Consider the following 12233-nt stretch of genomic DNA (forward strand, 5'->3'; position numbering starts at 1 on the left):
AAATCAGTGATCTTTCTTAATCAAAAGGGATTATATCTATACTGAACCCCTATACATATATTTGCTTTCTTCTTTCATCTGACTAATGGAAGTCGGGAAGTGAGATGGGCAGTGTGTGTGTGTGTGTGTGTGTGTGTGTATGTGTGTGTGTAAGTAAAACAAACCTTATCAGCACGGCTCCAAATGGCTTTGGGAGGTGGCTCTCCACTGATAGGAATCTCAAGACGAAGCTTGCTTCCTGCAATTACTGTCACTGTATTGTCAGCATCGAGACCATCCAGGATGATCTTAGGAGGATCTAAAATATTAAATATAGCCTTTGTCATCAGACAATCATTTCCATTATGAATATCTGGGCTAGTACTTTGCTAGTGCTAAATATTGGTCGTAACCAATATTTTATCTGGCCAAAAAGAATATGAAGAGTCAAAGTAGTTAGTGCCTGGCAATCTTGCAAAACTACTTCACTATAAGACTTCGTATAAGGATCAACTGTTATGATTAGTGACTTATACCAATTCATGTATTTTTTCTTTATATATCATACTTTTCAATGTGTTATATTTCCAAGGTAAGCGAAAAAACACCAAAAACCAAGAACACAAAATTCTGCAATGATTTATCTACTCACCAATAACATGAACTTTGGCAGGCAAAGTAATAGAGTAGGCATCTGGTGCAAATACATAATCACCTTCATCTTCAAGGAGAGCATTGGCTATCACTAACTTGTGGATTCTAAGGAAATACGAAAAACGTTTCTAAGAATTTACAAAGATTTAGATTGTTTATGGCACAACTGAAGAGACCCTGCCCTTTATCTGATTAACTTATTTAGTGCTGGCTGGAGAGAAGACAGACCAAGAAACAGAAAGAGAGAATATGAATATGAAAGCTGAATTTTCCTCTTTATTGGTATACTATTAAATATTCATCTTGGAGTATATGAAATTATCTGCACAAATACAGCCTGCTTATTATGCATGCAAGAGTTTATTATTCCTTTCTCATCACATAGCTTTTAAAAAAGACTAAAATATAACATCTCACTAGTGCCACACTTTAAGATTTAAGAAATTACCAATAATAATCTTGATTTTGGCTTTATATGCCAAATCTAAAAGCAGGAGTTCTTAACTTTTGGGGGGTCAGTGAATATCTGATGGACACCATCGATTTGCTCTCTGGAGAAAAGTGTGTATTTCTGAATACACAGACCTTGCTTACAGCTTTAGAGAATTTATGGGGCCCTCTGAAGTTCATTTATGATATCCTAGAATTCATAGATCCAAGGGTAAGAACGCTTGCCTTGGATTTTTGCTAGATTCTAGGATATTATTTCCACCCCAAAAATTGTGAAAGCTCACACGACACTTACTAGTTAGGGACAGTTAATCCATTTTGATTCATTCCTTAACTAAGATTCAGTATCATTCCTTTAACCTCATGTTTGATGGAAAAAAATGAGTTGATGGCATTTGAATAGACAAAGCACCATGCCATGAGGTACAAAAAAGGAATCACTGGTAGGACAGGATGTAGAACAGAGAAATCATGTTCTTGCTGTTTGGAAGCAAAGAGCCAGACATAGATCCTCTCTTTATGACTACTCTCCAGGCCTCCTCACCAAATATGTTAATTTAAAAGGTAAAGAAAATAGATATGGGGATCAGCCCTCCCTTATGGATCACCTAACCTGCTTACCTTCCTTTGTGAACAACCTTCAGACGGTCACTTTCCTGAATAGGTAGGCCATTTTTAGTCCATTTTCCTGATATGTTTTCAGAGATTTCACACTTCAAGCAGATTTCTTTTCCAAGGTGTACAGTTTGATCAGTCAGAGGTGTCAAAATCTTCAGAGGTTTCACTACAGAAATAATAGATAATTATAAGTGCCAAACCCAAACTCCAGACAGGCCAAGATGGTATCTGGTTTTAAAAATGAGAATTTGTTCCAGTGCAATTGATTTGTTAGGGGACAACTGGAACATAACACAAAGTTTGTGCTTGATTATGCATGATTTCATTCGTGAAAAAGAGAAAATGGCACCCAGCTGACTGAGCCAGGTAGGACTGCACAAAATGCATGCGCACACACATACACACGCACGTGACAAATATCTACCAGTTACCTGAATTCACCCATGCAATATGAGCCACATTCATGCACATTGGCGATTACCACTGTCCATCCAATTCCAAATAACCTCTTTCTACCATTTCACAGTGGCTCACTAGCTGCAACACTTCCCACACCATTTCCACAGGCAAATTCCAGGTCTCATTTAACATAAAGTGCCATATTTATTAAGTATTTGATGTGTAAAACTGTGATACTAATTTTATTAGGTTCTTTTTTTTTAATGCGTGGCTGACAAAATTTTTGAGTGTCGTGCCCATCATCTCCCTTTCCCCAATTTGTCTTGTGGTTTTTATTGCATGAGTTTGTACAGCATAGTGATTTTAGAAATGCGTATACTGAATTATAGTAGAACTGACTGTAATTACTTTAAATGGCTACAAATAGCAGGTAAGGATCTGTCTATGATTGAAAAATCTTCTTGGTATTAAACTAAAATGGACACAATTCTGTGAAGCATAAGGAGTGTAACTGAGATAACCTCTGAATAATTCAGTGATCCTATGGATCACAATTGGACTAAGAAAGAAGTAAGGAAGCAGGGCTTCTTCTCTGCATGTATTGCCAAACTTCCTGTGAGATTTGCTATTTTAATTTTCATGGCTAACTAGAAGATCCCGACCCTGCTGCTGAGGACTGACTATTATTTGGGGGCATTTGGGGAAGTACATGAACTCTCTCATGCCTCTGGATTCTAGCAGCAAATGAGTTCTTACAACATTCTCATTTCAGCCTCCTTGGTTTGAGCAACTTCCTTTCTGCTCCAAGTGTAGTTGCAGAATGTTGAATGTTTATTCAACGAGTAGATAGCAAATTCATTCATGGGTTATGCAAACATCAGGATTTTATATCATACCTAAGTATTCACTGTCTATATATGTGGTCTTTGGATTAAAGTATTTCTTTAGTATTTGGATAACTTCTCTGGCAGGTGATTTTTATACTCCCTGATACTGTTTTACTATTAAATTGAGTAGTCAGTTCTATCTCAGAGATCCTGACTGCTATGACATAGACATTCAGTTACAATGGAATCCAATTTTACATTTTTAAGATTGCCACAGTAGAAATCAAATAGACTGAAACTTTCCTAAATTTGAATTTACAAAAGGCAACACCATTAGTTAGCCAACTTGGAGGATACTCAAGGAAATCTTACTTACAGTCAACACTAAGCTTAGCAGACGACTGTCCTCCTGTTGTCATTACAGAATATTCTGCACTGTCAGCCTTCGTTGCTCCTTCTATGATCAAAATATGTTTTTTGCCCTCAACTTTAATTCGGTATCTTGATTTTGGACCAGGGATAATCTCCTCACCATTCTTAAACCTGAGTTAAAATAGATTATAAAATGGATTATAAAAAGAGTTTTGTAAAAGACTCTTCAGGAGATGGACATTATTGGTTTTTCTTTTTTTCTGTATCCTGGAATCTAAGAACTATTTGTTAAATTAAACAATGTATGGATTGTTACATCAAATGGATTAGTAATATAACAACTATTGTCTGAAAAATTCCATTAGAAGGACATCAGTCCCTTCTTCCCATTCAAGATCAATCAGATGAAGATGCTAAGAGTGGATATTACCTCTTGACCCACACTAATAAGAACAGCATCATTTAATATGTCTTAAAGTTAGCTATGATTCTAGATAAGAATGAACAATCTACTCTGTACCAATTACCACAGGTACATGCTGTATAATTTATTATACTTCTCCACAAAGCATTTCATTTTAGGATTCTGAATCTCATAGCTTTAATTTTGAGGTTACTCACACAGAACTTGAGAAAACACTCCCTATCCACACACACAAAAAAAATAATACTTTTATTTTTAAAAGTATTCGGTGATTCTTAGTCTAAAATATTTTCCTGTGGTGCTGTGACAATAAGGTAAGTGGGGATTAAATGAAAATATACGTGTAAGTATATTTTTCCATGTAAGTCGCCAGTGTGGCATGGTGAGAGTAAGCGAAGTATACACGTTAAGAGCATCCAGGGCAGCCTGGGTGGCTCAGCAGCTTAGCACCACCTTTGGCCCAGAGCATAATCCTGGAGACCCGGGATGGAGTCCCACATGGGGCTCCCTGCATGGAGTCTGCTTCTCCCTCTTCCTGTGTCTCTGCCTCTCTCTCTCTCTCTCTCTCTCTCTGTGTGTGTGTGTGTCTCTCATGGATAAATAAATAAAATCTTAAAAAAAAAAAAGCATCCACAGGATTTAGAATCAAACAGATCCAGGCAACTGTAAGCCACCCATTTCTTAGTAAGTGCCTACTTCCCCACATTTATCAACCTAGACTTCTGAATTTCCAGTTTCATAGGTGAAAAAAAGCCCCCAGTATCTTCATAGTTTTAGTTACCATTTCTACTAATGTGAATGGTTATGATTCTTTTCACATGTATAAAAGCCATTTCCTGTTCTCCAATACATGAAGGCACATTTTTTTAATCTATTACAAATAGATAGACGTCTGGAAAGTTATTTACCATTTCACATTGGCGTCGTCTTCAGACACCTCACATTCTAATTCCACTCTTTCTCCACAGTAAGCATTCGTATCTTCCAGCTGTTTGGTTACCAAAATTGGAGGCTCTAGTGTGAAAAAAGGGAGAATCAGAATCATTAAATGTCCAAAACCTGCTCATGACCACAGATTTGTTCACAGATGAAAGACCAACAGTAAGAAAGTGTCATCTACCATAGGGCTATGTTAGATGATGGTAGATGTTCGGTGAGGTTGAGTTTTTTTTTTTACTTTTTTTTTTTTTTTTTTCAAAATAGCTGGCAACCCTGGGTGGGGCTTTCCCAATTTTCTCAGAACTCTTCAAATCAAATCAATTATTGTTCTGGAGAGCAGACAAAACACATATCAAATATCCTTCTTCTGGCAAATATGAAATCAAGTGGTAGACATGTCTGATGAAGGAGAATTGATAACTATGATTCTTTGATTCTGGTTCTAGGTGGATGATAGGTCTGTATTCAGAGGGCCTCAGGGACACAATGTTTTAGTAAATGATCATCTTCCGCAACCTCAGTGTCAGCCACTGATACCCTTTTACTAGTGAAGCTGGTTTCTAGAGAAATCTCTTTGTGATCAGCTGAATGTACAAAATGAGGATTATCCAGTAGAGCTTGTTGGGTTCCAGAAGCTATAACTAAGAATAATTGTATATCGCTTGCTTGAATCAAAAACATGGGGCATTTTGACTCACCAGTTTGTTTTTTTCTCTCCTCAGCCTTTCTAGTCTTCAGCAAACTTGAAGATTAAGTAGGCTATACAATAACCGCCTGTGTAAAGGAGCTTCCACTCAGAGCCAACCTAACACCCAGGCTGACCCACTTCTAGAGATCCTATTACCTCTGCTCTAGAGCTCAAGAGCTCACCTTGTCATGCTCATTTTGATCACTATCCCTGGGAGAAGGAGCGCCCAAGGCTATTGAAGATGACAGTAAGAAATCTCACTTTACCTCTCACAAAGAGCTCAGTAGAACATTTCTCATCACCAGCTGTCACATAATACTCTGAATCATCTGTCAGCCCACAGTTATTGATAAACATGATTCTTTCACATCCTTTATGTTCAAAGATGTATCTGTTTTAAATAGGAGGGAGAGAACAGTCTGTGACCTTGACTTTATTCTTTCCTTTATTACCAGCAAATCTGGCTTATAATTCAGTAATGTTTAAAAGTCAGGGATATAATTTTGATCTGCCATTTATGTAGCACATCTTACATAGTTAACACAAAACATGAAACACGTGTTATCTTTATAACACATAATTTAATACATATGCCTCTTTATACATAATATTTAATTTCTGTATTTTTATAAAAGGTTTTAATTTCCACTACAAATCAGTAATAATATATTTACTATTTAATTTTTTAACCTATTGTTGGAAAATAGGCTTGGCTGAGGTTGTCAGAGAGATTTGGAACTCTGTACACTTTTTTAAATGACCAGTTAATTTAGTTTATAGGTAGAGAGGGACTCAATCTTATTCATTGATTCATTGATCCCACTCATTGCCTAGTGAGATGTCACATAGATTTTGTTAGGTGAATAAGTGATCATATAGTCTAAGCAGTAATATGAACTTAATCACTAACATAGGCAGTAATTTTATAGAATGTGATGGCCTTTTATTTGAGTTTAAGAACTAGTGTTGTCACATCACAGTAACCACCTACTAAAAAAGAACTTGAGTGTTTGGAAACAAAAAACTAAAAGCCAGGAATATCACAAAATTTAATTGTCTGTGATCTGGATTATGAATGAGTATATTAAGGCATTATAACAGACTGATGAAAAAGTTCTCATTTGGAAAATTCCCAAATTGAAGACTTTAAGAATAAAGCATTACACAACATTTTCTAAATAAAGATAACTGATTAAAATTATGTTTTTGGTAAATTCAAGCCACTTTCAAGAGATTTTTATCAGACTAAACATTATCATCATAAAGTCACTCTGCAGGCATGGCCCCATTAAGAAATTGGAAACCACCTAATTGTACTCCAGAAGCGACAGATTTTCAGGATTAAAGTCTTTTTATAAATGTGCATGTGGCTCCTGTTAACTTAAAAAAATACACTGGAGTTGAAAATCTCTCAGGCTGAGAAGGCTCTCTTGAAGCAGTTTCATAATAAACTAGCGATACCATCAGACATCAGGGATTAGTCTGATTCCTTCCTTTGAGAGAGGGCCAAAACATAAAACACAGGCTTTAAGACACTCTTTTGTAAAAACAAAAGTTCTCTAATTATAAGGTGTTATTTCCAGTTGGTTTATCAAGTATGTATTTCAAATTTTTCAAAGTTTTATTTTAAAAATTGGGAGAAGTTTGGCAATGCTCTGAAATAATCACATATAACATATATTGATACAAAGCTAGAACTAGAATCACTCAAAAATAGTTTGTATAGAATTAAAACATAAAACAAGGTTTTATTTATATAGCACTATAATGTTAATGGTTCCAAAATCTATGAAAAGTTTTTATTCTCCCTCCATCTGATTTTGCATTAAAAAGGCATAACTAAAATGTGTTTTTATTTACAGAAAATTAAGTCAAATTACTGTTTGATTTATATAGCTATCCCTGAGTATTTGCAAAGCCCACTTACTTCGTACTGGGTCGAATTTCTTGACCATTTTTATACCATTTCACCTCCAACTTTGGGTCTGCCAGTTCCACAGCAAACCTTACTCTGCCTCCTTTATCCACTTGATATGCAGGATCAAGAATTTTTGCAAAAGCTGATAGAGAGAAAAAGCAAAACTATGTCAATATGTGCACACACATGCTATGAATTTAAATAGTTGATGTATGTATAAGAACCTAAAACTAAATGAAAATTCGAGACTCGAAGTAGAAAAAAATTAGGAATCTTCCAAAGTATCCTCTATGTTTTAGAATTCAGTGTTGATTTATATATGATAAGATGGTTTAAAAAATTGAAGAGAATCCACATGTTTTTGAAAGAAACATAAGAATTATTGAAGAGCAAAGAAACTGAGGGTTGCTAGAGGGAGGTAGGTGGGAGGATGGGGTAAGTGGGTGATGGGCATAAAGGAGGGCACGTGATGGGATGAGCACTGGGTGTTCTATGCAACTGACGAATCACTGAACTCTACCTCTGGAACTAATGGTACACTTACTATATGTTGGTTCATTGAATTTAAATTTTTAAAAATGGGGGGAAAAGGAAAAAATAAAAATTGGAAAAAAAGAATTATTGACGAGACTTTAAAAATGATTGTCCTAATTCTTCAGGAAATTATAAAGCACCTAAATGAAACTGAACTTGAAGAACATGCCTATTCTCCTGGCATGACTACTATCAGAATCAAGGGCACTATCTTTGTACTTATGTATGTCACAGGAAGTTTTTTTTTTTAATCACAGAGTTTATGAGATAAATTCAATGACTCATCAAATTAAATAGAATGCCTTTGACTAATTGAAATAGTAGGCTTATCAAAATTTTTGTATTGTGGAAACTTGCCCAAATAATGACACATTTAAAACACTCCTACAGGGGCACCTGGGTGGCTCAGTTGGTTAAGTGTCTGCCTTTGGCTCAGGTCATGATCCCAAGGTCCTGGGATAGAGCCCTGTATCAGTCTCTTTATTCAGTGGGCAGTCTGTTTCTCCCTCTCCTTCTCCCCCTGCCCTTCCCCCCCCACTCGTTTTCTCACTTTCTCTCTCAAATAATACAATCTTTAAAAAAAATAAAGATAAATAAAACACTCCTTACCTAAATAGTTTCCTAACTATAACTCAGGATTTCAAAACATTTTAAATAACAGAGGACACAGTAGTTAAAAAATATATTATCTTTGAAAGGTCCTAAGCAGATGTTAACTTCTTTTCTTAATTTAATTATTTTTCCTTGATTTTAATGATAATACTCATTTAGAGAGTTTGGAAAATACAAGTGTGAAATGCCTCATGGAGTTTTTATGCTTGCATTTCCATCATCCCAACTTTGTTATACTATTGCTTAAATAAGCTCACTTCCTTGTATTTTAACACAGTAAACACTAGCTTTAAAGAAAGTTATTTATCCTATACCTCAAGACCTCAATTCAGAGCTAAGTGGTAAGAATTAGATCAGCCAGTGTGGAGAAAAGAGATGTCAGCTTGGCATTCACATGTTTGTGACTCTCAAGGACAACACTTCTAAAAGTTTTGAAGTTTCAAAATAGTGGGAATGGCTGAGTTCTGTAAACAAACCAAAAACAAGACACTTCTATATTTCTCTGGGCCTAATTGCTCCACCAGTTTACAGGGGGTTGAGAAATAATGGGTAGATTTAAAAAAAAAAATAAAAGGTGGTGAGAGACTTTAAATTCTATTTGGGCACCCGGGTTGGGTACCCAACTAAGTGAAAACATAAATTCTATTGGGACGTTAAGAAATAATGAACAATAATAGGATTGATATTCCCTTCATGCATCACAAAACGGGTAACTGACCCAACCAGGTACAGGAAATTTGGAAGAGGCACGTAATCAATTTAAAACGTATTTTTTAAAAACATTTTTTTAATTAAATTTTAATTTAAATTGCAACATCTCAAAGTATTTTTTTTAAAGATATTTAAAACCACAACAAAATGCAGTCACTTCAGATCCCTAGAGAGCAGCACAGCTATTTTCCAGAACCTTCTGGTATCCTCATCAGGGTGAGAGGTGGATTCCCCGCCTCCCATGAAATTGGTTCAAGACTATGAGGGTCAAACCAAGGAACATCTACTCTGCGCAGGTAAGAATCAAGAATTTGAGAGGGAGGGCGATGTGGAGGCTGGAGAAAGGGGCCCCGTGAAACTCCCAGGGGCAGCGAAGATACGGATGTTCCAGTACGTTCTACGCGGTACCCGTGCGGTTTGACCGTTCGCCGGCTCCCGTCTACCCTCACGGCTACAGATGCCCAGATGCCCGGAGCCGTGACCCGCGTCGCCTGAGGCCCGGGAGCACGAAAGGAAGGGGAACGCCTGTACCGCACCCTCCCCCCCGCCCCGCCGCCCCGCCGCCCCGCCGCCCCGTCCCCGCGTCCCCGCCAGCTGGGAGGACGCTGCCCCGCAGCCCCGCCCGGGGGCGCTCACCTGCACTCTTCTTCTCCACCCTGCGCATGCGCTTGAGCCGCTTGAGCATGCCGCGCAGGTCGGTGATGCCATACTGGAAGGCGATCTTCTCGTACTCGTTGGGGTTCGCGTTCTTCAGCAGCTCCCACACGTCCACCTCGGGCTCCTCCTCCTGCTGCTTCACCTCCCTACCCGGGGACGGGCCCGAGTCAGGAGCTGCCCCGGCCTCGCGGGCCGCCAGCGGGACCCACTTCCTGGCTCAGCGGTGGAAGCGCTGCGCGTGAAGCCTGGCTGGGGGATGCCCGCAGCCCGGGACACGGCCGGGCCCCTAGAGATCAGGGGTACGCGCCTGCCGGGCCCCTAGAGATCAGGGGTACGCGCCTGCCGGGCCCTTAGAGATCAGGGGTACGCGCCTGCCAGGCCCTTAGAGAACAGGGGTACGCGCCTGCCAGGCCCTTAGAGATCAGGGGTACGCGCCTGCCAGGCCCTTAGAGATCAGGGGTACGCGCCTGCCGGGCCCTTAGAGATCAGGGGTACGCGCCTGCCAGGCCCTTAGAGATCAGGGGTACGCGCCTGCCGGGCCCTTAGAGATCAGGGGTACGCGCCTGCCGGGCCCTTAGAGAACAGGGGTACGCGCCTGCCAGGCCCTTAGAGATCAGGGGTACGCGCCTGCCAGGCCCTTAGAGATCAGGGGTACGCGCCTGCCAGGCCCTTAGAGATCAGGGGTACGCGCCTGCCGGGCCCTTAGAGATCAGGGGTACGCGCCTGCCAGGCCGCCAGGGATCAGGGGTACGCGCCTACATTAGCATTGTCGCTTTTAGTTAAAAACAGAATTTTAGGAAGATAGCAGAAGACATTCTGGTTATGTCTTTACTTCTTTTCACTTGGAAGTTTAAAGAGAAGGTGAATTTGTGAGGAACTTAAATCCCTTGTTATCCAGGACATGGGTACGGAAATCATTTTGAAAAGTGGGTTGAGAATGAGAAGATTTAAATACTGATCTATGAAAGGAAAATGGTCTCTTTCTACCTTCGTTAATGTACACATCCTAGCTATATAGGAAGACAGTACAAATAGGTCTTTTAAACCTTAGGATTTCACAAACCTTAGGACTAGGGAACACCTTAGGATTTTCCCTACTGTATTAGTAAATGTGTACACTAATGATTTTTTGCTGCTTTTTTTTTCTACCAAGAAATTGAAACTGCCAGGTTTTTTTTTTTTTTTGAAATACGATTTTTGTGGATACATTCACTTTTTAAAAGACAGTTTTTTCTAAGTTGGCAGGAGAAGTTTGAAGCAAAAAATCCTCTCATATTTCGTCTTAAAGCACTGTCTTGAATTTTTTTAAGGCAGGTTGTATATGAATTATGAAAATATTAATGTTAAACTCTAAAGCAAATGGCTAAGTTCCAATGAACAAGGGGGGAGTAACTTCTTAGTGTAATTATCAAAATTATGACCCTAAATTTTGATCACTGACTAAAGAACATACAGAAAATATAAAGAATATATATGGCTAGAAAAATATAAAATTTAAAGTACACCTGTCTGTTCTTATTTTAAAACCAATAAATGAAAGAAAAACTCAAGAATATACACTCTTTAGGGAAAGAGCCTAGGGTTAATGCAAAATGTAATTTAAATTGAACAAAAAAATTTCCTTTGCTGGCTAAATAGCTCTGATTTTTTTTTTTTTTTTTATATAGGTGACTGGGGACAACACCTGGGGGACTCAGCGGTTGAGCATCTGCCTCTGGCTCAGGGCATGACCCCAAGGTCCTGGGATCGAGTCCCACATGGGGCTCCCCGCAGGGAACCTGCTTCTCCCTCTGCCTATGTCTCTGTCTCTCTCTCTGTCTTTCATGAATAAATAAATAAAATCTTTTTTAAAAAAGATATAATTGACTATTTTCATCAGGTTAATTTGGAAATGTTTTAGTGACTACTTCCGGTGAATAATGTGATATGATTTTCCAGGAAAACTGGTCAACATCAGTGTGAAAACAGATTCATGCTATCATGCTATCAAATGATGGTTACATATGTTTGCATTGTCACATTAATTACACCTGTTTCCGCATTTTTTAAATGGAAATAGCAGATTGTAATCCTAGTGAAGGGGAGGAGAATATAAATATTAACATAGAATTTAGGGTGGCGTTAGGCAAGGATGACTTCTCAATATCTAATTTACATTGTCATGTAAGTCTGTGCACCCAGTGAAGGAGGATGCTGAGGCAAATCTGGAAAAATGAAAGGAAGTGAGAGGTCATGGGTCCATCAGTGACCTTTATGGGAAGGACTAGGGAACACCATGAGGAAAATGTAACTCTTAACTCAAGACATAGGGCACCTGGGTGGCTCAGTCAGTAGAGCATGGGACTTTTAATCGCAAGGTCATGAATTTAAGCCCCACGTTGGGTGTGGTGCCTCCTTAAAATTAATTAATTAAAATTTTAAAACTTGAGAAACAAGTATATTCATATCACT

The 12233-nt window shown here is 38.6% G+C and overlaps 1 protein-coding gene across 6 annotated transcripts in view; it reads right to left on the reverse strand.

Moving 5' to 3' along the window:
- Nucleotides 1-12233, reverse strand: part of MYBPC1 (myosin binding protein C1) — a 94968-nt gene that overhangs the window by 42382 nt on the left and 40353 nt on the right. For all 6 annotated transcript variants that reach the window (XM_041738357.1, XM_041738354.1, XM_041738359.1 and 3 more), the window contains 8 exons: nucleotides 9762-9928; nucleotides 7278-7410; nucleotides 5617-5741; nucleotides 4632-4737; nucleotides 3304-3470; nucleotides 1705-1867; nucleotides 632-738; nucleotides 165-298 (listed from right to left, as the gene is read on the reverse strand). In XM_041738357.1, coding sequence (XP_041594291.1) covers nucleotides 165-298; nucleotides 632-738; nucleotides 1705-1867; nucleotides 3304-3470; nucleotides 4632-4737; nucleotides 5617-5741; nucleotides 7278-7410; nucleotides 9762-9928 — 1102 coding nt within the window. The remainder of the gene's footprint in view (nucleotides 1-164; nucleotides 299-631; nucleotides 739-1704; nucleotides 1868-3303; nucleotides 3471-4631; nucleotides 4738-5616; nucleotides 5742-7277; nucleotides 7411-9761; nucleotides 9929-12233) is intronic.

This window comes from Vulpes lagopus, chromosome 23 (genome assembly GCF_018345385.1).
Source record: "Vulpes lagopus strain Blue_001 chromosome 23, ASM1834538v1, whole genome shotgun sequence".
Classification (NCBI taxonomy): domain Eukaryota; kingdom Metazoa; phylum Chordata; class Mammalia; order Carnivora; family Canidae; genus Vulpes; species Vulpes lagopus.